The 23,634-nt window shown below is 41.4% G+C and overlaps 3 protein-coding genes across 6 annotated transcripts; 2 read left to right on the plus strand and 1 right to left on the minus strand.

Annotated features, from left to right (window-relative positions):
- Positions 1-1,433: 1,433 nt before the first annotated feature.
- On the plus strand, positions 1,434-4,442 carry snapc5 (small nuclear RNA activating complex, polypeptide 5). Of its 3 annotated transcripts, none has more exons than XM_076997428.1 (4): positions 1,434-1,578; positions 2,254-2,360; positions 3,410-3,484; positions 3,690-4,442. In XM_076997428.1, the coding sequence occupies exons 2-4, from the start codon at positions 2,271-2,273 to the stop codon at positions 3,858-3,860; spliced, it is 336 nt and encodes a 111-aa protein (XP_076853543.1). In that variant the 5' UTR covers positions 1,434-1,578; positions 2,254-2,270; the 3' UTR covers positions 3,861-4,442. The 3 variants fall into 3 exon arrangements, with proteins under 3 accessions (XP_076853543.1, XP_076853542.1, XP_076853544.1); XM_076997427.1 differs by having other exon boundaries at positions 1,440-1,594; XM_076997429.1 differs by having other exon boundaries at positions 1,510-1,656.
- Positions 4,443-5,279: 837 nt separating this feature from the next.
- Positions 5,280-18,951, plus strand: lctlb (lactase-like b). 2 transcript variants are annotated; one of them, XM_076992340.1, is made up of 15 exons: positions 5,280-5,408; positions 5,610-5,764; positions 6,003-6,163; positions 6,276-6,363; positions 6,479-6,588; positions 6,728-6,856; positions 6,943-7,038; positions 7,548-7,602; positions 7,718-7,879; positions 14,927-15,201; positions 15,396-15,522; positions 15,670-15,869; positions 16,266-16,329; positions 17,582-17,626; positions 18,826-18,941. In XM_076992340.1, exons 2-15 carry the CDS (start codon positions 5,635-5,637, stop codon positions 18,939-18,941), a joined length of 1,758 nt encoding a protein of 585 aa, XP_076848455.1. In that variant the 5' UTR covers positions 5,280-5,408; positions 5,610-5,634. The 2 variants fall into 2 exon arrangements, with proteins under 2 accessions (XP_076848455.1, XP_076848456.1); XM_076992341.1 differs by lacking the exon at positions 17,582-17,626 and having other exon boundaries at positions 18,826-18,951.
- zwilch (zwilch kinetochore protein) lies at positions 10,052-23,469 on the minus strand. The gene is made up of 18 exons (XM_076992343.1): positions 23,307-23,469; positions 23,166-23,205; positions 22,974-23,060; positions 22,777-22,895; positions 22,502-22,689; positions 22,284-22,363; positions 22,000-22,155; positions 21,743-21,814; positions 21,357-21,450; positions 21,217-21,269; positions 21,041-21,143; positions 20,877-20,956; positions 20,470-20,626; positions 20,190-20,218; positions 19,961-20,097; positions 19,741-19,836; positions 19,519-19,634; positions 10,052-19,331 (listed from the first exon to the last, which is right to left on the minus strand). The coding sequence occupies exons 1-18, from the start codon at positions 23,354-23,356 to the stop codon at positions 19,240-19,242; spliced, it is 1,749 nt and encodes a 582-aa protein (XP_076848458.1). The 5' UTR covers positions 23,357-23,469; the 3' UTR covers positions 10,052-19,239.
- Between the last annotated feature and the right edge of the window lie 165 nt (positions 23,470-23,634).

Consider the following 23,634-nt stretch of genomic DNA (forward strand, 5'->3'; position numbering starts at 1 on the left):
TGTAAAGTCCTAATAAATAGTCCCTTATGAATGTTTCTTTCTGACATGAGAGTTTTTGTCAGAAACATCGACAGTAAGAGGACGGTTGAATGAGCATGCAATGCCCTCTGGTGGTTGTGTTTATTAGCACACGTTTGAACAATGTCTTTATAATAATATCATATATCATAAATAATATCAAAAATAATAATAAACACCGAATAAACCTAACAATGTATTTCCTGTCTTGAAGATCTTGAAGATCTTTATGTTTTATATAAGAGATATACACACATAACATTGGTAATAGATTACTAATGACTAATGTCGTTGCTAATGGCTAATGCCACTAATTACTAATCGCTAATTACGAATGTTTATTAATGTTATTAAGGATTACAAATGCTACAATGGCCTGGCAGGACTGACACCAGTTCAAGTATCTCCATATGACTCTGTCTCTGACTCTGTCCCCCTCTATCTCCGCACATGTACATCCCTAACTACTTTTAAGAAGCTCTTAAAAACTTACCTTTTTAGTATTGCCTTCTTAAATATGTAGGTTCACATGTGTACGTGTTTATGTATATGTGTGTATGTGTGTCCCTTTTCTCATCTGCTGCTTCTTTCTAATATTTTTAGTTATTTAATGATTTATTTTAAATTGTTGTGATTTATTCTAATCCTTTTTAGTTTATTTAAACTCTTGTTGCCTATTCCCTTGTAAAGTGTCCTTGTGTGTCTTGAAAGGCGCTTATAAATAAAATTCTATTATTATTATTATTATTATTATTATTATTATATGCAGGTAAGAGTGACTGAGTCAGGCTCAATTTTAACCACAAGGGGTCAGAAAAGGTGGATGTACTGTTCGGAGTGGAGGATGCATTTCCCCAAGGGGCTCTTACAAATAAGGCATTTGGACTTAGTTTTCGGTACTTTTTACAGTAATAATGTTTAAAATATCTATATAATGTAATTCATTTTGTATAATCTGCGTAATCGGTTTGTGCTATCAAATGCAAATTATTAAACCATTCAGTCAGGAACTACCTAGCTCTCGTCTACGCTAAATTAACTAAAAAAATATACTATACTACACTATAAAATTCTGCAGCACACTTTAAGTAACCTTAAGTAAGGTTAGTTGGCATGGGTCTGCCACCTTACTGAAAATTCTTTTACATTTCCTTATCTGCAAAACGTCTGGCTGGTGTGTCATGATGGACAGTAAAAAAGTGGAGAAGGGTTACATGGTTACATGAAGCATAATATTTATTTTTTAAAACATATCTTGTTTTAGTTTCAATCTGCAAACCTTTTATTTTCAAAATAAAAGTCGTTTTCAACATATTTTAAAGAAGCGAAACCAATGTCAGTAACTAGTGCCCTAATATATATCTTCGTCACACAATATATCAGCATGTTAACGCCGTCATTTTTATTTTTCAAGTTCACTCAATCGCGTGGACGTTTTCCAAAGCGCAACACGCATGCGTGCACCACGCACGTGACGTAGTGAGAGTGCATGGAGTGCTTTGAGAGAAACCGGGGCATCTTCTCAGTGATGGCCTCCTCTCCCTGCTGAAGTACCGTACAGTAAGTCTGGCAACAGGTGTGTGCGTTATTAGACGTTCCCCGTTAGCATGCCGGCTAGCCGCTCAGTGAAATGCAACTGTAAGTCACGTTTGCCTGTCGTTTGTTAGCTAGGGTAGGCTAACTGGCTAGCTAAGCTAGCATGTGTGCCTGTTCGCATCAGGTCGTACAGAGTGTTCTGGTGATGTCTGCACAAGTGTACATTAGTGTCTACATTAGTTCACACTAGCGCACACCTTTAAAACAAATGCAGGATGCTTGATATGAACTCTCTTTTTAAATATATGGGGGCATTTGTAGTGGTAAATGTATTGTTGGAAATAATAAGCCTGCTCAGGCACTTCACCTAACTTGGAGATGGAGTTGATGGTCTTATTTGTCTTATCTATGTAGATATCTTACGCGCCTTACCTCTTAAATATAGACATATAGGAGATCGCATATTGCTGTTTTACATTTATAAGTAATGTCTACTTTAGTAGAGCTAAACAGAACATTTGGATGATGAGCACAAATAAAAAAACGGATTTTTCTCGCTCATCTTAGCGTCTAAGTCTTTATCACGCTAATCATGCTTAGTAAATAAACGTGTACCAGGAGAATTGGCATTTGTTCCCCTTATTTATTCTATTGTCTCACCTTTAAACTGCAACTTTAAAAGTGCTGTTTTCTGTGCAGGAATGCAATAACGCATCATGCTGAGTCGCTTGCAGGAGCTCAAAAAGGAAGAGGAGACTCTCCTGAAGATCAAAGTTATGCTGCAGGATCAGCTTAACAGACTAAAGGTAATACATAGACCAAAGACTTAACAGACTAAAGGTAATACATAGACTAAAGGTAATACATAGACTTAAGACTTAACAGACTAAAGGTAACAGCCACATAGACACAGAGCCACATAGACATTTCTGAGCTGTTTCTGCAAGTCTGTAAGCGACTTTGGCCATTACAGTGTATAGATGAAAATAGAAGATTAAAACTTTAAATCAGAAAGGCAGAGCGCTCATAGTAGTATGTGCAATTAGCAGTATGTGCTAGCTGTAAAAATATAGCTGACTCTAGCTCTCCGATTTGAGTTATAAAAAAAATTATATTACAGCTAATGCATTTCCGACGAATTGTATTGATCAGAAAAAAAACAGCAAAACATGTGGCAGGGAGGCTACCTCAGTGACCTTAGAAACGGCCATGAGTCTTTCTAACGGGACAACCTTCGCCATGCTCTAGATGGAGTCCTAGGCCATGCGCTCGGGTCAGACACCGATATGTTTTTGTATGAAAATAATGTGTTTCCAGACCATGGCCCCTATTTTAGAAATAGAACATTTCGAAATTCTTTAAAAATAGATCATACAAGGCGCTAGGAGCAGCCTGCAAATGTTTACCACTGTGTGAGTGCGCAGGCCGGAATAAGATCGGTGTCGAATGCAAGGGATGAAGTATGGGGTGTGTGTGACACACAGCTGCCTCTATAGGTGTCAATAGGAACAGCTTCAGAAGTCATTGCAGCTTGTGTCAAATAAAGAGGGACAGTGGTTGTAACCAAGATGGATGGATGACAGGATAATTTATAAACACCAGAAAAAATAAGGCCTTAAAAGTTGAAGTAGAATTGAATCAGCGTCTGCTTTCACAGAGGTTTTAAGCAGGCCTCTCATTTAGAAACTAAAGGCCAGTGCACCAAGACATCTGGTGTAACTAGCACCTGTTCTATCACCATACAGAATATCTAGTTCTGTCCTAAAGGAAAAGTGCTGACTGTGTTTTTTCACATCAAGTACACTGCTGGGTGTTTACCCTGCATAAATGGTCTATAATCTCTTGTGTTCACCAGTTTGAAGAAGGGGCACTGAAGTCAATGATTAATGGCCAGTGTGAGGAGAGCCCGCCTGGTTCTACTCCCCCTGAGGTAACCACCATAAAGCAGTTCACACAGATACACCAGTATGCAATGAGTATGGGAACCCCTGGTTCAGGAAAAATTACTGATGCTTTTGATTCTGTATTTTGGAAAGGGGGAATGTTGTTGTGAGCATTACATCTGATTCTGAAAGTCTTCATTCATCTGCTCCAAACTGACAGCTACTTGGTTTATATCCAATATTCCCCTCCAGGTTGAAGTCAATCCAGACAACGAGACTGAAATTAACCAAACTAAACTAGTGCTGGGCGCTCCTAATGACTATGAAATGGAGGAGGAAGAGGAAGATGACGAAGAAGAAGATGAAGATGATCTTGACATGTTGCATGACGAGTATGAGGAGGAGGAAGATGATGACTACTGAGTTTACATACAAATAGCACAAAAACCGATAACAGACATTTGCAGTTTAGGTGTGTAAAATCGAAAATGGCATATGCACGAAAGATGTGTGTTGATAGCTTGTACCTGTTTTTGTGTTCATCTGAGAATGACACTGAATTGTATTATTTATTGGTGCAAGACCTCATCAGAACCAATCAGAAAATTATGTGTAGCAAGCATAGAAGCTCCAACATCTTTTGGTACTGTACACTAGACTAACTCAGCACTGTTATTTTTGTAGGTTTAAGGCTGCTCGAGCATCAGATTTCCTTAGGCGTATTTAGAAATATGTAGCCTATGTTTCAGATGACAAAGTTAAAGAGTGAAAGTTGTAAAGCTGTTGTTTAATAGTGACTTTATAGTATTTGTATTTAAGTGGTGGGTGTTTTGCAGTATTTTTTAAGTAATTTGAGAGATAGAAGGAATGAATGCACGTGTGTGTAATGCATGTGCATGGAAAATTTCCTGATGAGCCAGTAATGTACAGTATTGTTTGTACTTCATTAATGTTGTAAAATATCAGCATAATAGTTCAATTATATAAGCACAAGACCGAAGCTGAGGGCCTTTCTGGAGTTTGTTTTCATTTATTTCACAGTGTTGAATGAACACTTTGTAACTGTGGATCTGTGTTCTAATATAGTACATTTGTATTTGGAGAGGTCTCTTAATTGCACATGCAACAGGAAATACATAAGGTGGGGCTTATTTTGCCTACTTGGTTTTATATATATATTATATAACGTGAGTTTCAGTCCTGGATAATAGAATTGTACACTGATACTGGGGTTAGTTTATAAAGTAAACCTTGCACTAGACTCTGAACTACTGCATTTTTCTGTTGCCATTTGCATTGATAAGTCAGTAAAACCTGATGTGCACCTGCACCCCTATTTCAACAGTTCAGCGTTTTTTAAACACAACAACCCTGTAGTAGCGTAGCAAACCACAATGCAGAGGGACACCTCTGGAAAAAGGAACTGCCTTCTGCATATGGATACATGCTCTACATGTGAGAAGAATGTTATGAAGATTCTCCAATGTTGAATATCTGAGTTTGGATACTCAAATATTTTAAATAATAGAGGATCTATTGTACCCTATAAACCAAGCGTTAGATCTAAAACATTTAAATCTTATTGAATCTGTTAAAACAAATCACCCAAGTGGGTAATATATGTTCACTTGTTTGCAACTATTAAATGCACTAATCACAGTAAACAGGTGTATCAACTCTTCCAATATTAGCTTTGCTTACATAGTGAAACCCTAGTTTGTAAGAGATGTGCTCACCCCTGCAAAATGAGAGCCTAGTCCATTCAGACTCAATAGGGAGGGATTTGGGTCCACACTGAAGTCACAAGACCAGGTCAGTATGGTCAGTACAGGACTGGGAACCAGCTGTGTCCAGTCTGGGCAGCAGGCAGTGCTGAGACCTGGAGGCTGATGTGAGCCACGTTACTGGGGCTCATTGGCTTCTGCGCACTTCACAAGTTCCCTGGAAGCCGCTGTGGATACATGTTAAAAGGTACGACTGAAAAGATGAGAAAATAAAAGATGTCTGGGTTTAGGTGAAGAATAAGGAAGCAACGTGTGTAATGTGCATAACAGTGGAAACGTGGGTGCAGTTGTTGCTCAAGGTTTGCACCGTGCTTGGTGGGCTTTGCATTTTCATTGGATGGTATGCATTTTCAACCTGAGGTCATGTTTATTTTTCCTCTCTGGTCAGGAGTGTTTGATACTGCCAAAAGACCATGCTGTCTCTCTGTGCTGGACAGATGCACCGTGTCTTTGTGTTGATGCTGTGTCTGTCTGCTGAAGCTGAAGACTTCGACTGGTCCAAGAACGATCGTGGCTCCTTCTATTACGGCACTTTTCCGACTGGTGAGAGCATGTCCCATTGAACACTCGATAAATAGCTGAGCAGCAACTGATGAGTCTGGAAATCAACCCAGTCGAGCCTTTGTGAGCACATTTTCGAAAACAAGCTCAAGAGATGCAAAGCACCTTTAGAAGTGTAACAGTCTGATTATGAAATGTGAAAAATAGGGGAACTGTAGCGTTCTCGTGGAGGTAACTCAAGCAGCTGTGACCTCTCACCCTGGGCTGTCCCTATTGGCAGGATTTTCATGGGGTGCTGGCAGCTCAGCCTATCAAACCGAAGGAGCATGGGACAAAGATGGCAAAGGACTGAGCATCTGGGATGTGTTCAGTCAGAAGAAGGGAAAAGTCTTCCTGAACGATACTGGAGACTCGTCATGCGAGAGCTATTACAAAGCCAAGGTGATCCCTAATGAAATTCTTCATTTGATATAGGCTAATTGGGCATTTCATAATCAGAAGCTAAAGATGATGATGAAGTGCTCACATTAGAAAACCTCTCTTCCGTGTGTAGGATGATGTATCCTTGATGACGGAACTTCATCTGACTCATTATCTCTTCTCCATCTCCTGGCCTAGGGTCATTCCTACTGGGATCAAGTGTAAGAATCAATATGGCTTCCTTAGGCCAATCTCATTAACATAAAGATCAGTTGAAAAAATGTGGTCAGAACGAAAGCTGCACAGTTCTGAGAACCATGTCTTTGTGCTTTGCAGCTGACTATGTAAATGAGAAGGGAATTAAATACTATGATTCCCTCATTGACCAGTTGCTGGAAAATAAAATCACTCCCATTGTGACCTTGTATCACTGGGACCTACCACAGGTGTGTACTCATAGAGAACTGGACATCAGGCCATGGAATGACTTATTGTCTTCATTATATAATATTTATTGCCTATTTACGTGACATATTGTTATTAAAATAAATGTCAAGTGCTGTGTGGTGGTGTTTGTTTTGATAGGTGTTGCAGGACAAATATGGAGGTTGGCAGAATATCACCATGGTTAAATACTTTAACGACTTTGCCAGTCTTTGCTTTGAGAGATTCGGAAACCGTGTGAAACACTGGATAACCTTTAATAATCCATGGGTATGGGCTTAATATTAAGTGCGCATAAAAGATGCATGTTACAGGATTGTCACTCTGTGGACATGTAATGATTGTTTGTGTATTAGTCAGTGGCTGTAGAGGGTTATGAAACAGGAGAACATGCTCCAGGACTGAAGCTCAGAGGCACTGGGGCTTACAGGGCTGCCCACAACATCATCAAGGTGAGACAACACAGCACTGGACACATTTGTAGGGGTCCAAGCACCACAGGTGTTGAAACCCAATCGTGACATAGAAGTCATATGGCAAAAAGTTCGGCTTATTTTATCTGAGTGTGACAAAAACAGACGGACATATTTACACTAACATTCTGACCAGAACTGCCAAGTTTGTGCAAAATCGTTTGGCGAATGGCTCTACAATGCAGTATTTTCTATTTACACAACTGAGACACTGCCACACAAGCGAGTTCTGAAACCTACACAATACAATACAGTGCTATAGAATACAACATATATGGTGTGTGCTATCACCAAACAAGACAAATATAAAATCTAAAATCTACCAATAAGTATCAAAGCATGATTAGTTTAAAATGTAAGTGCTATTCATCGGGTGAGAATTTAGTGAGCACCTCAAAGATCATAACAGGAGGCCAAAGAGCTTCAATATGAATTATTCTGGTTTTTTCTTTCTTCATTCAGTAACAATTTGGTGTTTTTCTCCCCAGGCACATGCCAAGGTTTGGCACACCTATGATAATCAGTGGCGAAACAAACAAAATGGTAATTACCTTCCCCCTAAAAGGTTTACACACATTCCTGTCCCTGAATTTTTTTTATTAGGACTAATTTGTAGCCACTCGAAAAATGCTTGTCTGGTCTTCTGCCGTTCCTGCAGGTGTGGTGGGGATCTCTCTGTCTGGAGACTGGGGAGAACCAGTGGACATCACTAACCAGAAGGACATAGAAGCAGCGGAGAGGTATGTCCAGTTCTACATGGGCTGGTTTGCAACACCCATCTTCCATGGAGACTACCCTCAGATCATGAAGGACTACATAGGTATGTTGTACCCTCTCAAAAATATAAGATGATGTACTGATTCTAATGCATTCTTATATCAATAGCAGTTGGGTCAAAGCACTTTACACATCATTCTGTTGTCTCAGAAATATAAACAAAATTAGACACTTTTTGTCAAACCAAGACCTTCAGGAATTCAATTCAGTTCTAGCAGTTTTGATACAGCTGCCAGAGTTCTTAGTTGGACATCAGCATACTCTGATGGATATGCTCCATCACGTAAGGTACTCTTCAGTAATACCTTAGGTCAGGGGTGGGCAATTAATTTCCCCAAGGGACCACGTGAGAAACTAGAACGGTTTTAGAGGGCCAGACTAATATACTTAACTTGGTTCTGCACGTTACAAATATACTGTATACACTATACATACTAGTTTTGTTGCAGTTTGCCTGAAGAGGGACACATTTTCAAATGCTTCCTTTTCAGTCTCGTTTTTGTATTTGTCTACATGTTTTCTCTTGTAATAGGTCTGCCTTAGGTGACCTACACTTAATGTCTGGTACTGCTCTTAGATGGAACAATCTGTAAGATTACTAGGTGTGCCCTGATGTTAGCTCCTTTCATGGTGTTTGACCAGTGGCACTGCTGTTCTTTTATCTTGATCTCATATCTTTTATCTGTTTAATGATTTTATTGATATTGTGGTGGAATTGATGGCACAGAATTCAAGATCTTATAATATATTAAGCAGTATTTATTTGATAGCAAGAGAGTTACAAAATATAAAAGTATAAAAGTATGATGTGAAGCGTACGCTTCATGCAGTAACTCTGAACTGTCTCTCTCAGTCCAGATTCTTATAGTCAAAGTGTGTGTGTAGAAAAAACTAAGGATGCCTGCTTCCCAGGAGCAGTTATCAGTTTCCCTAGGATTCAACCTTGGGTGCTTAGAAACAGATAAGCAATATTATCACTAACTCTGCTGCTGCACAGAAAACTTCAGTCTTACAGAAAAACATCTTCAATATGGTTACAGTTAACTACTAAGCAGTACTTTTCACACAGACCGTGCTATAGTGTCTGCATGGACATGATTAACATGAATCACACATGAATATAATCAATATTTCCTTCACATTTCCCCCTTTGATTCTCTTAATCATTCAACATAATCTTCATGCAACAGTAGTCATTCTTTCAGAAAGCTTTAGGAATCATCTGGTTCTGCAACCCAGTCGCCAGGAATGAAGGTGTGGAGCAGATGGTCTGCTGGTTCTAGCAACACTGCTTTCACCTGCTTAGACACAGTACATAGACTTGTACAAAGACAAACTTTTGAATTAGTTGTTCATTCAACAGGTGCATCTCCAGCCCTGGGGGTCCGAGACCTGTGTTGGGAGGCCTGCCAAAGACAATTTCAAATGCTGACAGCTCTGTCTTAGCTTGTGGTCTGGTCCTACACTGCCACAACACTAATGGCAAACATTTTGTCCAGGACATCCCTGTTTCCTGGCTGGTCTTGACAAGACCTGCTTTTATTGTGCTGTTTGCTCTTTGCACTGCGCCTGCAGGGTGGTAGCTGTAATGCTTGCACATGTCTATACCTACATATTTAGTGGACAAAGGGTGCCCCGTTATCACTGGAAATTCTCTGTGGCAGACCCCACCAGGGAATGATCTCTCTCAGGAACATCTTAGAAACCGCATCACGGTCCTGTTTCCCTGTTGGAAAAGCTTCCACCCACTTCTGAACATGCATACACATACTAGAAGGAACTTCTTTCCTTCAGTTAGTGTTAGTTCCACAAAGTCTATTTGCCAATTTTGAAACGGTTCTGTCTGGTGTCCCGAAGGGGCTGGTATTGTGTTGGTGTCTCTTCTAGTGGAGTTCTGTGTACAGATCAAATATTTAGAACAAAAATTTTGAGTATAAGTAGTGATACCTGGTCTATTCCCCCTTTGCTCATGTGACTCCTCCCATGAGCAATCTTAACTAGGCCTTGCATGTAAGCCTTTGGTAGGCAAGGTCTAGTAGTATCAGGGTGTACCCATACGCCTTCTGTTTTAACACAGCCCGCCCGTTTCCACTGGGCCTTCTCCTCTGAGGAGGCCATTTGTAGGATATCAATTGTAGTTATTGGGGTGGATGCATGTTCTTGTTGGGTGGCTTGTAAGTTAGGCGTCGCATGCGCTGTGGCTTTTGCAGTGGCATCTGTAAAAGCATCACCTCTCGCTGCCTCATCTTGGGATGAGGTGTGCGCTGCGCATTTAATGATTGCTACTTGCGCTGGTAGCTGGACAGCATCTAGTAGTTGCGCTACTAGTTTGTGGTTCTTAATTTTGCTGCCAGAACTAGTTAGGAAATCTCGGTCTTTCTATATGGCGCCAAAATCGTGCACTACTCCCCAATCATATCTGGAGTCTGTCCAGATATTCACTGTTTTCCCTTTGGCCAATTTGGCCTTGGTGAGGGCTACTAGCTCAGCTGCCTGAGCTGAATAGCTGCCTCCCCCTCGGGAGTCAACTCAAATGTTGAAGTGCTGGATCCTTTGGTGGGAATCAGTTATCTGAGGGGCCCCTCGTTCTCTGCATAGGAGAGAATAAAGGTGCAACAATATGAACACATGCCAAGAAATGATAACAGTTGTTTCTTAGTTTGCAGTTTGGGAAGCTTCAGTATGGTTTGTTGTGAGATAACGTGTCCTAAGAAGTTTACTTTCTCTCTGCAGTATCACAACTTTGATTTGGATGCCTTGTGGCCTTCCTCTGCTAAATAATTTAGCAGTGCCACTTTGGCCTGTCTGCAAAGGTCTCTGTTTGGAGCACAAACTAAGAGATCATTCGTATTTTGAACTAAAGCTGTTCCCTCTCGAAGTTTAAATGTTTCTAATCTCACACGTAGTGCAGCATTGTAAATGGTGGGTGATTCACAGTAACCTTGACATAATCTAGTGAATGTGTATTTTTATTATTATTTTTTTGAAAAGGCAAACCAAATTGGCTATCTGGATGAACTGGAATGCTAAAAAAAAGAAAAATGCATTGGCCAGATCCACTACACTGAACCACTAGCTGTCTGGGGGAACCTGAGAGAGAATGGTGTAAGGATTTGGGACTTCTGGGGATCTAGGGTGTGCTGCCACTTGACAGCTTGCAAATCCTGAACAAACCTCCATTCCTCTCACCCTGGCTTCTTAACTGGGAAAACTGGGAGTTCTTACTGGTGAGGTTTTGCATGGCACTATCACGCCAGCCTCTCGTAGTAATTGGAAAACGGACCTGATGCCTTTCATGGCTTCAGGTTTCAATGTGTATTGGTGTTGTTTGGGTCTGTAATCAGATTTGGGAACGATGCACACATCTTTTAATGAGGCCCACATCGTTCTTTCCCTTAACCAACAGAGCTTGCGGAACTTTTGCCAATTCTAATTCTTCCGCTGGGAGGAGGGTCATAGGTATGGCCTTTGTTTGTGTGTTGTCATTTTGGTCAAATAATTCCAGTGTGTTAGGTAGTGATATGTGGGGCGTGGCCCATGGAACACAATAGAGATTCATTTGTCCTTCACTCAGTCTCACTAGGCCTGCTGCCCATGTGTCGTTCAAGTCAGTCATGGTCATTAAGTCATGCAGCTCTGCATAGAACCTGGTCTCATACTCTGTATCTGGTCCGTCAGATATGTATGTGCAATGAAATGTGTCACTTGGTTTAATGTAAAAAATCTGCTGGTAACACATAAGTCACCTCTGTCATGAAATGCTTTCTGATTCCCCCTTCGGTGCCCCTGTACTGCCATTTATAGGCATAACCTGGTTGTCCTGATGCCAATTGAATTAATTGGGGCTCTCCCCAAAACAAAAATAGCCCATTCTGGCCACTTTGGAGTGTGTATTGCAATTTACACATCAAATCTCAAAACATTACATTAGCTGGGCACGTAGCGGAGATCAGGAAGCTATGTTCAAATCATTATTATCTACATTACACTGTATAAACACAGACACTCTCTCTAAGATAGTTAGCCCTCCCACACCCATTACTCTGACAGTTTTATCATGCTTCATTTCACAATTTATCTGGTCAGCCATTATAACGGTGTGTGTTGCTCCACTGTCTACCAAAAATTTTAGTTTTCGTTTTTCAACCATTATTTCTACCTGTGGGAGTGCTGCTGGGTTTTTACTAATTAGCTGGACAAAAGAGTAATCTAAATTTGGTACCTTCCTTTTGCTGTCTTCTTCCCTCAGTGGCCCGTCGCTGTCCTGCCTCCCTGCCGCCCGTCAGTCCTGGCCTCTTTCCTCAGTGGTCAGATGGCCATCTTTGGACTCTGGACAGTCTCTAGCAAAATGTCCTTGTTTGCCGCAATTGTAGCATGTGTCTTTGTCTTTGTTTCTCTGTCCACCACGTCCTCCATCTTCTCCGCCTCTGCCTCGGCCTCTTCCTCTGCTACTGATTTTGGCTGGTCTGGACCATAGTCAGCATAGCTTGCTGCTGTATGTCGCTCTGTTTCTGAGTTTTCTTCTTCTCCTTATTTATGAGCTGTGCCTCGTGGTGTTTAGAGTGATCTTCTATCACCGACAGAGGAGCTCTGTTGTATCCAATGCAGTTGGCTCTGATGAGGTCGCTGATGTCTGTTTCTCATGTTCACCAGTAAAGTGTTTCTCAGATGGCCTTCCCACGAGCCGATGTCTGCCGGGCCGTTGGCATGTTGTGCTGGTGCTTCGATTCCGCAGTGGTCTGTATGGACTCTGGTTAGTCGAACGAGGAAGTCACTGATAGACTCTCCATCTTCTTGTTTGCAAACTGCTATCTTGTCTGTGTTGACGGAGACTGGATAGGCAGCTTCCACTCTTTCCACCAAACGTCTTATCATGTCTCTGTACGGTCCGTTCAGATCAGCTCCCTCTCCATCAGGGGCATCCCACTCAGGTAGGTGGAGACAGACATCACCTGGATTCCAGTCACGTTCGATCTTGTTGAACTGAGGTCCGAGTTTGACCACCAGTAAACGTTTCAGTTCTGATTGGGTCGGTCTACAAGACCGAGCAAAAGCCACAAGTTATTCTCCAAAGCACCGTCCTCCTATGTCAGATGGTTTGTCCATACCCTCGCCTGCTTTCATGATGTCATCAGAAGTCCAGTGTCTGGGCACCATGATAACTCTGTCCAGGCCGGAGACTTCTACCATCGGGAACTGTGTGATCACTGGTTCGGGCGTGGTTATCATCATCTGGTGGGCTGCCTGATTGGCAACGGGCACCATCTCATACCATGATCCAGTGTGAGGGCCTGGTGCTGTCATAAGGCCTCCTCCCTTCACCGCGGTTTGAAGCCTGGTGTGCTTACTGACAGGGGAGAGTACGGGGGCCGAGTCTTCTGACAGTTCACATTGTTGTGCATTTTCTAAGGCAGCTCTGGCGTCAGCATATGGGGGTGGGTGTGTGTTGTGAGGCGGGTGTGGGAGTGGTGCAGCTGCAGCGGCTCCCTCTCCCCCAGGTACTCCGGGTGGTGGGCGAAGTCTCGTTGGGGCGGCATCGAGGTCAGGATCAGCTAAGGAGACACACTGGGACACCTTATTAGTATTTTCTCCAAGCCCTACCTGCCTAACCTTCTTTTGCATATTAGCTCTCTTTTGAGCCTCCTCTAACCAACACTTGCAACATATCTTCCTTATTGTCATCAAAATACGCATGACAGCATGCTTTCTTATTATCCTTTTTAGGTCTCTCTTGAACCCTCTGTATCAACTTTCCCAAATACACCACACTCAGTGAACCACTTGGCGCAAACCCACAATTTTCTATCCAGTATGGAACATGTTTGCAGCAGTCAGTACCATAAAGTCTATTCATCTGTTCAAAAATGCTATTGGGATGTTGGCTGACATCAAAGGCATATTTTTTACTGTTACTTAAACCCATCCTTTAAATGTTCAAAATACAAATTGCTATTAAAAATACAAATTGCTATCAAAAACACTTATTTACTGCTTAACATATATTGGATCTCAATTTAGTTCCAACAATGGCCGTGAATAGGTCCCTCCTATAGCCTTGCACTGAATCGACCCGGGTCCTTATACGTTAATGTACGTCTACAATAACGGCCTTTTCTCTAGTTAGGTGTCTAAATAGGCCTATTCTCTTAATAGGCTCTTTATTACTCCCAGAGTAATATTCCTTTCCTATTTCAATGCAGGCAGGGACGCCTATTCCGTGGAAAACTACAAACAAGTTTTTATTCACTTACGATTGTGTGCCACCACCACGTTCTTTTTGTTCGTTGGATGAGGCGGGAGTCGTCAACGAGGTCAGAACTTTCAGCTACACCCTGGCGGTACTTTCCCTTTAGCTTGTGGGGTTCCCGTCATCCAGCTCAGTCCCAGACTGAGGAGCGTCCTCGGTGAGCTTCAGTTCATTCCTCCGCTACGATCCTCGCTCATCCTGCCGACAACGCCAAATTCTGTGGTGGAATTGATGGCACAGAATTCAAGATCTTATAATATATTAAGCAGTATTTATTTGATAGCAAGAGAGTTACAAAATATAAAAGTATAAAAGTATGATGTGAAGCGTACGCTTCATGCAGTAACTCTGAACTGTCTCTCTCAGTCCAGATTCTTATAGTCAAAGTGTGTGTGTAGAAAAAACTAAGGATGCCTGCTTCCCAGGAGCAGTTATCAGTTTCCCTAGGATTCAACCTTGGGTGCTTAGAAACAGATAAGCAATATTATCACTAACTCTGCTGCTGCACAGAAAACTTCAGTCTTACAGAAAAACATCTTCAATATGGTTACAGTTAACTACTAAGCAGTACTTTTCACACAGACCGTGCTATAGTGTCTGCATGGACATGATTAACATGAATCACACATGAATATAATCAATATTTCCTTCACAATATGTATTAACTTTATTTTCTTTTATATAGTTCATATTTTTTATACTTTTATTTATACATCACCTTGGTTTGCCTTCTGTATGAAATAATCAATATTAACTTGCTTTTCCTTGACTTACCACTTTACAGAGATCAACAAAGAGGAACTCCGGCCTAATTCAGAACATATTTGATTTCTGTGTGTCCAGGAAGGAAGAGCAGTCAGCAGGGTCTGGCAACATCTCGACTGCCAACCTTTTCCGCTCAGGAGAAGAGTTACATTAAGGGCACCTGTGACTTCCTGGGGGTAGAGCACTTCACCACTCGCTACATCACCCAGAAGACCTCCCTCTCAGGCCGCACCAACACCTACTTCACTGACCGAGACCTGGTGGAACTGGTGGACCCCCGCTGGCCTGATCCTGGCTCCGAGTGGCTCTACTCAGTGCCATGGGGCTTTCGCCGCCTGCTCAACTTTATCAAGGTGCATCTTGCAGGTTTAGACCCATCCTACCTACTGCTGGGATCTTCTATCCATATAAATCAATCAGCCCTGCTGCCATTCCAGATCTGTTCTAAATGTGCCTCGCTTTTGTTTGATATTTAATTAGAGAGCTATAATAGGTGGTATTATGAAGTCAAAAACTACATTTTAGTTATGTTTGTGCACCTCTGTAGACTCAGTATGGGAATCCCATGATCTACATCACGGGAAACGGAGTCTCTGAGAAGGTGACGTGCACAGAGCTGTGTGATGATTGGAGGATACAGTATTACAGGGGCTACATCAATGAGATGCTTAAAGGCAAGGGACCAAGGTGTTTTTTTTTTTAGCCCAAACCTTTATGAAATGTTAAGTACACTGACAGTGTACTTCTATCAGAACAGAAGTATAGAACATACGACATACTTCTCCACCCCAGTAATCCATGTTTCCTTCTGGTGCCTGCAGCTATTCGAGATGGAGTGAAGGTCAAGGGCTACACAGCCTGGTCTCTGCTGGATAAATTTGAATGGGATGAGGGCTACTCAGAAAGGTTTGGCCTGTACTATGTGGACTTCAGGAATAAGAACAAACCCCGATATCCTAAAGCCTCAGTTCAGTACTACAAACACATCATCGGCTCCAATGGATTCCCCAATCAAAGAGAGGTACTAATCAAAGAGAGGCACTAGCATAAACCTGGTCTGTTTCACTGGAGCAGATCACTTACAGACTTCCCTATAAACAGGATGAAGATTTTTAGAAGGGAACAATTAATTGCAAAAGGTGTATTTTCTAAAGGCTTTTATTGCAAATATACATACATAACTAATGCTATTTATATTTTAAGGACAGTAACAAGTAATTATATAACGGTGAAACAGAGAAACTGAGTGGTTATTTCTTTTCCAATGTAGTAGCCATCTGTGCACCTAGTGCTGACTTCACATGGAGATGAATAAGTACTATTACTGTATAATTGAACACCTAATGGGCCGTCCAGCACGTTTGGTTCATATGCTCTCAGCAGGACTGATGGATGTGCTCTGAACGATCGTTGACAGGTTGAGAACTGGAGGAGAAAAGCTATGGACACATGTACAACCAGCAACGAGCTTCTGGCTGCAGGTCAGTGCCTCTCAACAGGCCCTACTGTTACCTACGATGAGTGACCAGCAGGGACAAACAAACCTAAATACCCCAAACCATTTCACACATTAGAAAGCAGAATGAAGAAATGAGGAAACTGACATTTGTGCCTTTCCATTTATAAATATAAAATATATAGAATTTGTGCTAATCACTCTATCATCTATGCATTCGTTTATGTCAGTGGGGGACTGGCATGCAAACCAAAAGCACTGTGAGACTGACGTACACTTTGGGGGGTGGGGTTGTAGGCATGCAGAGAGGTTTATAAGACTTGGTGTAGGCCTCAAACAGGGCTTTTTGTTTATTTGTTTTGTTTGCCCCTCCAGCTACACAGAAAGTGATCCAAGCAAAATAAGGAGTGTGCATTGGTGTCAAAGGTTTGGCCAGTGCATGGTGATATTGAGGCACCAGGGTGGACGTCAGAGTAAATGTGTTCTTTTTGGCTTGGCAAGCTTCTTGTATTATCTTGGAAAGCCTCAAAAGAACTCTTGTGTGGTCCACTCACATGCGTGTGGTGTGTGAGCCAGGCTGCACATGGCCCTTCAATGGATGCAGGAGGCCAGAATGTCCATAAGCTCACGTTGAGGCCAGCTTCAGAAACCCCTAGATACTTATCTAAGTTAGACAGCAATGCTAAGTCTCATAAATCTTTCTGTATGAGTCTGGTACTTGCCGTAGGAAAATCAACAAATAACTGAGCCAAAAGTGTCAGAATAAAGCTGATCAGAATTGACGAGAGGAAATTGAATGCCGGTGCTGTCACTGCACGGCTGCGTGGCATCTACAGGCTTTTAAAGCAAGCCGCTTTGCATTGATTTTGGCGTTAAGCAAGAGCTCTTGGAGGAACATTTTGACAGCTCTGACCCAGTCCAAAACCTGCTCCTGCCAAGACAGGTTTACTCAACTTCAGCCATTTATGTAGGCCTATAGTAAAGTTACTTCCTGGACTACTATTACTTATCCATGAAACATGTCTACCACCTATGTACCACAGAGACAATGGACACTATGCTAGAAGTTTTGGCATGTGGCAGACATTTTATATGAACAAACCAATTTCTTAGAAACACAAGAGGTGTAGTGTTCCAGGAAAGACCATCATAAGAAAACGTATGTGAAATGATCTCCACCTACACCACTGTTATACCTATATTAGCCAGAGGTTCAGTATCCCTCAAAGGATTCGTGTGTCCTGATTCCACCCTAAGGTAATTTCTCTTTTCAATAGAGGAACAGCGGAGTACAGCTGCCAATGTTCTCAGACTTATTTATGGTAAGCCTTCACACATACTTGTCACAGAACCAGCTCATAAATGTCTGAAATAAAGCATTAACTCTGAGGCATCCGTGATGCCAAGCTAAGATGTTTCTGATAACCCATAAAAGTTAGAGTCAGCTAATTTATCAAAAGTAGACGGAGCTATTTTTAAACCTCAACAGCCAAACAACCTCAACGTCTCATCGGGCTTTCCTGATATGTGGATACAACATGACTGCCAGGCAAGGCCTGGTACAGTTATCTTGATGTTTAGATGATGGCTGTATTTTATGTCCGAGCATTTAATTTATTGACAAATGCCAGAATCTGAGGTGAACATAAAATATTACAAAAGATAAAATATTACAGAATTACCGACCCAATCTTTAACAGCATGCGCATATGAAAAAATTTAAGTGGTCTGTTTTGAATAAGTTGTGCCAGTTAAGTGCGAGTAAAGTTACTAGTCTAAAATATTTAACAGTAACACATTACTGTTAGCAGTTTACATTAGCAGTTGTGTGGATTTAGCAACTTCACAGACCAGACTGTAACTGAAGTCAATTTAAAACAGCATAATTTATATCTAGTCTGAATAATCGCTGTAGATTGCAATTATTTTAGTTTGTTGGATTAGGTCAAGGACAATATTCCCGAATCGCAACTAACGTTAGCAATAGCGGGTATCGACGTATGGATAATTTGTGCTACTAAACTGCGACTATTACCTATTTTAACTACGATTGCAGTGGTACTCTTACCTCTACGTGTTTGCGCAGGTTTGATGTCGAGTTTTTGTCTGTGTCTGGGGGCAAACATTTACATTGCATAATAAAGCTGTGGTCTTTGCCTTTCAATTCAAAATGTTCCGCCAAATAGGGCCAGGGGTTCGGTCCACTTCGCATGTAGACGGACTCTCGCAGGTGTCTGACCGGTCTGTAGTCATCTTTATAAACTGGGGATTATTCACACCAGTATCCACTGCCGCAAACCTCCAGGCTTTTTTGTACTCAGTAACGTATGTATTTTAAAATATAGCGAATTAAAATTCTTAACACAATGTATACTTAAGTAAAAGTACAGGTTCTAAAATCTACTTTAAAAAGTACACGTACGCAAAAAAAACCTACTTAATTACAGTAACGCGAGTAAGTGTAATCCGTTACTTTCAACCTCCGAATGTAATACTGCTTTATTGTGCACGTGTGTTACAGATCCCTTGACCAGTCACATGGAGATGGTAACAGAGATTGTGGTCCCCACTGTTTTCACCCTTTGTATTCTGATTATTGCAGTTTTTCTTATGTTTCTCCTTGGAAGACGCAACTAGCAGTGTACAGATTACCACATACACAGGTTAAGGTGTGTTTTTCCATACATAGAGGGGCTTGAGTTCTACATTCACCCCATATTAGTTTGAGACATAGCAAATTAAAGTTGGTGCTTTATTAAATGCTTGAATTTTACCTATGTAACCATTTATCTGATTTCATCATTGTGGGATATTAAACATGTGCAAAAAACATTAAGAAACAAAAATAAAAAATATTGTAGCTAATTGGTCGTTTTTGCATACACAATTTCCTTACTACAAATAAGTTATACTAAATACTGTATATACAATCATGCTAACCAAAGCTGACCAGGTTACAGGACACCAAAGTTCTGAAATAAGCTGTCTTCTCGTTCTCCGCACTCACCGTCTCCTCCAGTGGTGGTTCTACAAAGCGTTAGTCAAAATGAGTGACCCAGATCTTTCAAATATTCAAGTTTAACAACAGCTGGAGATCTACAACATTTACATTTATGGAATTTAGCAGACACTCTTGTCCAGAGTGATTTGCAAACAAAATGAAACACTGTAGGTTCCCTGGAACTGTATGTATGATGAAGTTATATCCCTTCACCTGAGTCAAAGGTGACATGATGCACCAGAGGCACATCACTGAGAAGATAGAAGGTTTTGACCTCTCGTGACCCCTGGCCACTGGACACCTCCACTGCCCATGACGATGGCTGCTCCCTGAGAGGAGGGGGCGGGATAAACAAATAGATCACACGCACATCCATACGTGATTCATCATGTGATTTTACTACATATATCATTGTCCGATTATGCATATACTTACACCTGATAGAAGTGGCTGATGAGAGCAGGTTTGATTTGCATCTCAAATACATGCTCTTCATCATAAGGTGCAGATTTATAGTATTGCAAGCATGACCTAAGATTAAAACATAAAGACACACTACAATTCATCTACATGTGATACTACCAGACAATATTTTAAATATTGGGGAGAAAAAAAAGCCGACAGCACAAACTGGAAAAGTGAACAAATTACTGACTGAGTGAAGAAAAAGAGGCGCTTGTGCGGCAGGTTGAGGAAGCTACTGCAGGTGCCCAGGATCTCCAGCAGGTGGTGCAGTTTTCTCAGTCGCATCACCTGCTCCTGCAGGTCCACCTCACTGCTCAAGTAGTAACTCTAAACATCATCCATCAGAGTGACCGTCAAAGTCCTGCTGTGCACATTAGAAGCACTCAGATACCCCAAGAACCCAGAAGAAAAGTTCTCACCAGATGGTTGAGAGTTGTCAGCTCCTTCCCTAGCAAAGACAAACACAAACAAGTCTTTATGTAATGTGGTTTGCTAGTTCTTTATAAAACGGAACTCCCACTTCAATGGCTACTCACCAACTTGAATTTTAATTATCAACTCAAATCAGAAAATAATGCATACTTTAGAATGTGCTAGTCATTTTAAACAGCCCACATATATTTGTTATAAACAACAAAAATACAAATTCCATAATGCCCTTCAGGTTTCTCAAACTGACATTCTAATGAGTCATATTACCAACAAGGTAGTTAATGTAGTCCTTTCGCATTTTGTCCAGGCCCAGTTCCAGCAGCATGATAGCAGGGGTGTGGCCTGTGAGGGCCACCGGCTCCACCTGGTGTTGGTATGACTCCACTACAAGTTTACTCAGAGAACTGCTGCTGTCCCTGTGGACCTGCACACACGCATACATACATACATGAACACATTTTACAGTGCACCTCACCACAAAGAGAACCAGTTCTTTAAATTTCTGTGAACAAGAGTACTGAATTACAATAAGACTCATCTTGTTTTTGTGAGTGGAGTGAAAACAGGCTAAAAAGACTAAAAACCGTACTTCTATAGTCATCTTAAAAGGTAACATTTATAAGACATCAAATTACAAAAGCTATCAAATTACACAGACATCTAAATGTACATACCCAGGGTTTAATCTGACCACATCGCACAGCCTTGATGACTAATTTCAGAGAGTCTGTTATGTCTTGATATGATGTCACACCTGCCAAGAGAGGGATAGAGGTCGTGTAAAGGATCCGTCATCACTTCTGTTCATTCTCAAAACTTAAACCTAAACTACACTCACTCTTCCTCATTTTTTCCCAGAGCTGTTCTGTAAAATCCAGGTCTCCTCTCTCAATTTGCATAGTGTTGAAGCCCATCACAGAGTCCGTCTTAGCCTTCTGGTTCTGTTTCAATTAGATTAACCATGAAGACCTTCCATGCATTACAGAAACTGCATAGTAAGACTTCAGTTATTACCTCTGATCCTTTTAAAGTCTGGCCTGGAACTGCATTTGCAATGTTTTCCAGCTCTGCAGAGAAAAACCCGGTTAAACCCAGGGCGTTAGCCTCTGAGGGATAATGTTCTTCCTCACACACGCAGTGACGTGAACGTTTACCCTCAATGAGTGATCTGGTCAAGTCCACAGCGGACTCAGTCACCAGCGGCTCCAACCACTCGATCTCCCCGGTCCTCAAGCCTTCAGCCAGAGTCTGAACAAAGGAAGTAAGTGTTAGTCACAAACCTGGACGACGGTGGCCCAGTTCTGCAGAACAAACCAGTGTGCTGCATTGAAACAGATCGGCAACATTTATCAAAATGCACTAAACCCACTTACAACCTGCGATGCAGCACCTGATCAAGACAGGTCTACTCAGGACATCTAACACTTCATTAAGACACTACAAAATAGTAACTGGTAACTAAGCTACTTTCCATATGAGACAGCAATAAGATGAAAGAGGCTAATATACAGCTTGCATTAACTTTCTGGGTACCACATACCAGAAGGAATTCCAACTCTCTGTAGGTCTGAAACATGGGGCTCCTGATGTCTCCTACTGTCACTTTGATATGCTGCACACATCAGATCAAGACATATACTGAAGCCCTGTCAGCATGTGGCAATGATGACTACAAACAATGCAAAAATAAGCTGGAAAAAGGTAAGATACCCATGACTGTGTGGTAAGTAATAATAAAAAAACAATAATGTTGTTCAGGTCTCATCAAATACAATGTAATAAATAATCTGCGTTCACCAGTGTGACTTCAGAAGATAGAGGAGGAACCTCCAGGATCTTCTCTACACCGTTCCATCTGAACCTGGCAGTTACGCCGCTCTGAGAATCAGTAACAATACTCTCCTCCTTCACCGAGCAGAAGAGGTTGTATTCAGCCCGGCCTTTAGTCACCACCTACAGGAGACAATCAATATATAATGCACATATATGTAAATATAAGCATAGGGCACATATATAAAGTTCCCACAGGGCTGGGAACTTTAACCCTTATTACAGAAAACGAGAAAGCCGCAATACGTTACAGTCGAGGCATGGTGTCTGTTCTGGTGTTCTTGCTTAAGTTTATCCATTGTGAAAAAAGAGGCCTCATCCAACGCCGCACCTGAATTAAACATGAGTTAAACCATGACAAGTAGGCAAGAATTCAGAAAGTGAATCGTTAAGTCCATCCAACGACAATCCGATTGATGTCAACACATTCCTCATGCGCTGCTCTCAGCCTCGAAGTCAAGGCCATCACCTTTGCAGCAGACCGAGTACAGCTTGACTGCTGTAGCTTTGCTGCCAGCATAGACCGTCTCCACACCCATCCAGGAAGTGCCAGCAGGGTCCTGCATGTCACAGCGAATCCAGAGAGGGTGCAGAACACACGCCTTCACCTGGCACATGTTGGGGTTCTGACACATGGTGTACCATGACAGCAGCTGCCTGTTCAGCAAGAGGAGCATTTGCAGCCCTTAACTTCACCCACATAATAGTTCAACTAAAAGTCAAATGTTTCAACAACGTGCTCACCGTGCTCTGTTGATTGTGAGTGGTAACGGCCCCATGTCTTGCTGCAGCGGTTTAGTGGACATTTCTTCGAAACTGGTTTCCTCAGTGCATTCTGTATCCTCAGGCTCATTTTGTGGTGACTTTACAAATAAAACTAAAGTCAGTATTAAAAAAAAAAAATCACAAACGCAACATTAACATAGTTTATGCTATCCTACCATTTTTTCACAAATGAAGCCAGGCTGGTTTCCTTCAACTATAGTGAGGAGAGATTCATCTGTGTGTTTTGATATCCTAACATCCTCCTGTAATAACAGGAAAGTTATAAAACAATTGCTATGCACAATAACACGAATTATTAAACATAAACGAGGTTATTTATTATTTTCTTTAATAAGCAGAAGTTCTACCTGATAGACCCAGGCATCTTTGGAGTCATCCTGACATAACCTGACAACAGAATTTAACAAACATTCTTGCTTAACCATCAACACTCCCATTTTACCTAGCTAACTTGAGAGCAAAGCAAAAAAAAAATTAATAAAACTTACTTGAGAAACTGAATGAAGCCGTTAGCTTCAGAAACGATGGTACCTCTCATTCTTCTGAATTTGCTACCTCACAATAACTGTGTTTATGAAGACAGCGTTAAAATACTGAAGAATTACCAAACTGGAAAACATTCAACTGTTGCCCGCCGCGTGACGTCAGCAAGGTCAAAAGTCACTAGTCCCCGCCCACAGTAAGACGTCATTTCGCATTATTATAACTCAACTTTATTGTTATTATAGGTAAAATATTTTATTATTCACGGATATTAGATACTTCAACATACTTTAGTTTAGAAGCTTTCAAAATACGTTGTATATTTAAAAAATA

The sequence above is a fragment of the Brachyhypopomus gauderio genome, chromosome 2, assembly GCF_052324685.1.
Source record: "Brachyhypopomus gauderio isolate BG-103 chromosome 2, BGAUD_0.2, whole genome shotgun sequence".
Taxonomy (NCBI): Eukaryota; Metazoa; Chordata; class Actinopteri; order Gymnotiformes; family Hypopomidae; genus Brachyhypopomus; species Brachyhypopomus gauderio.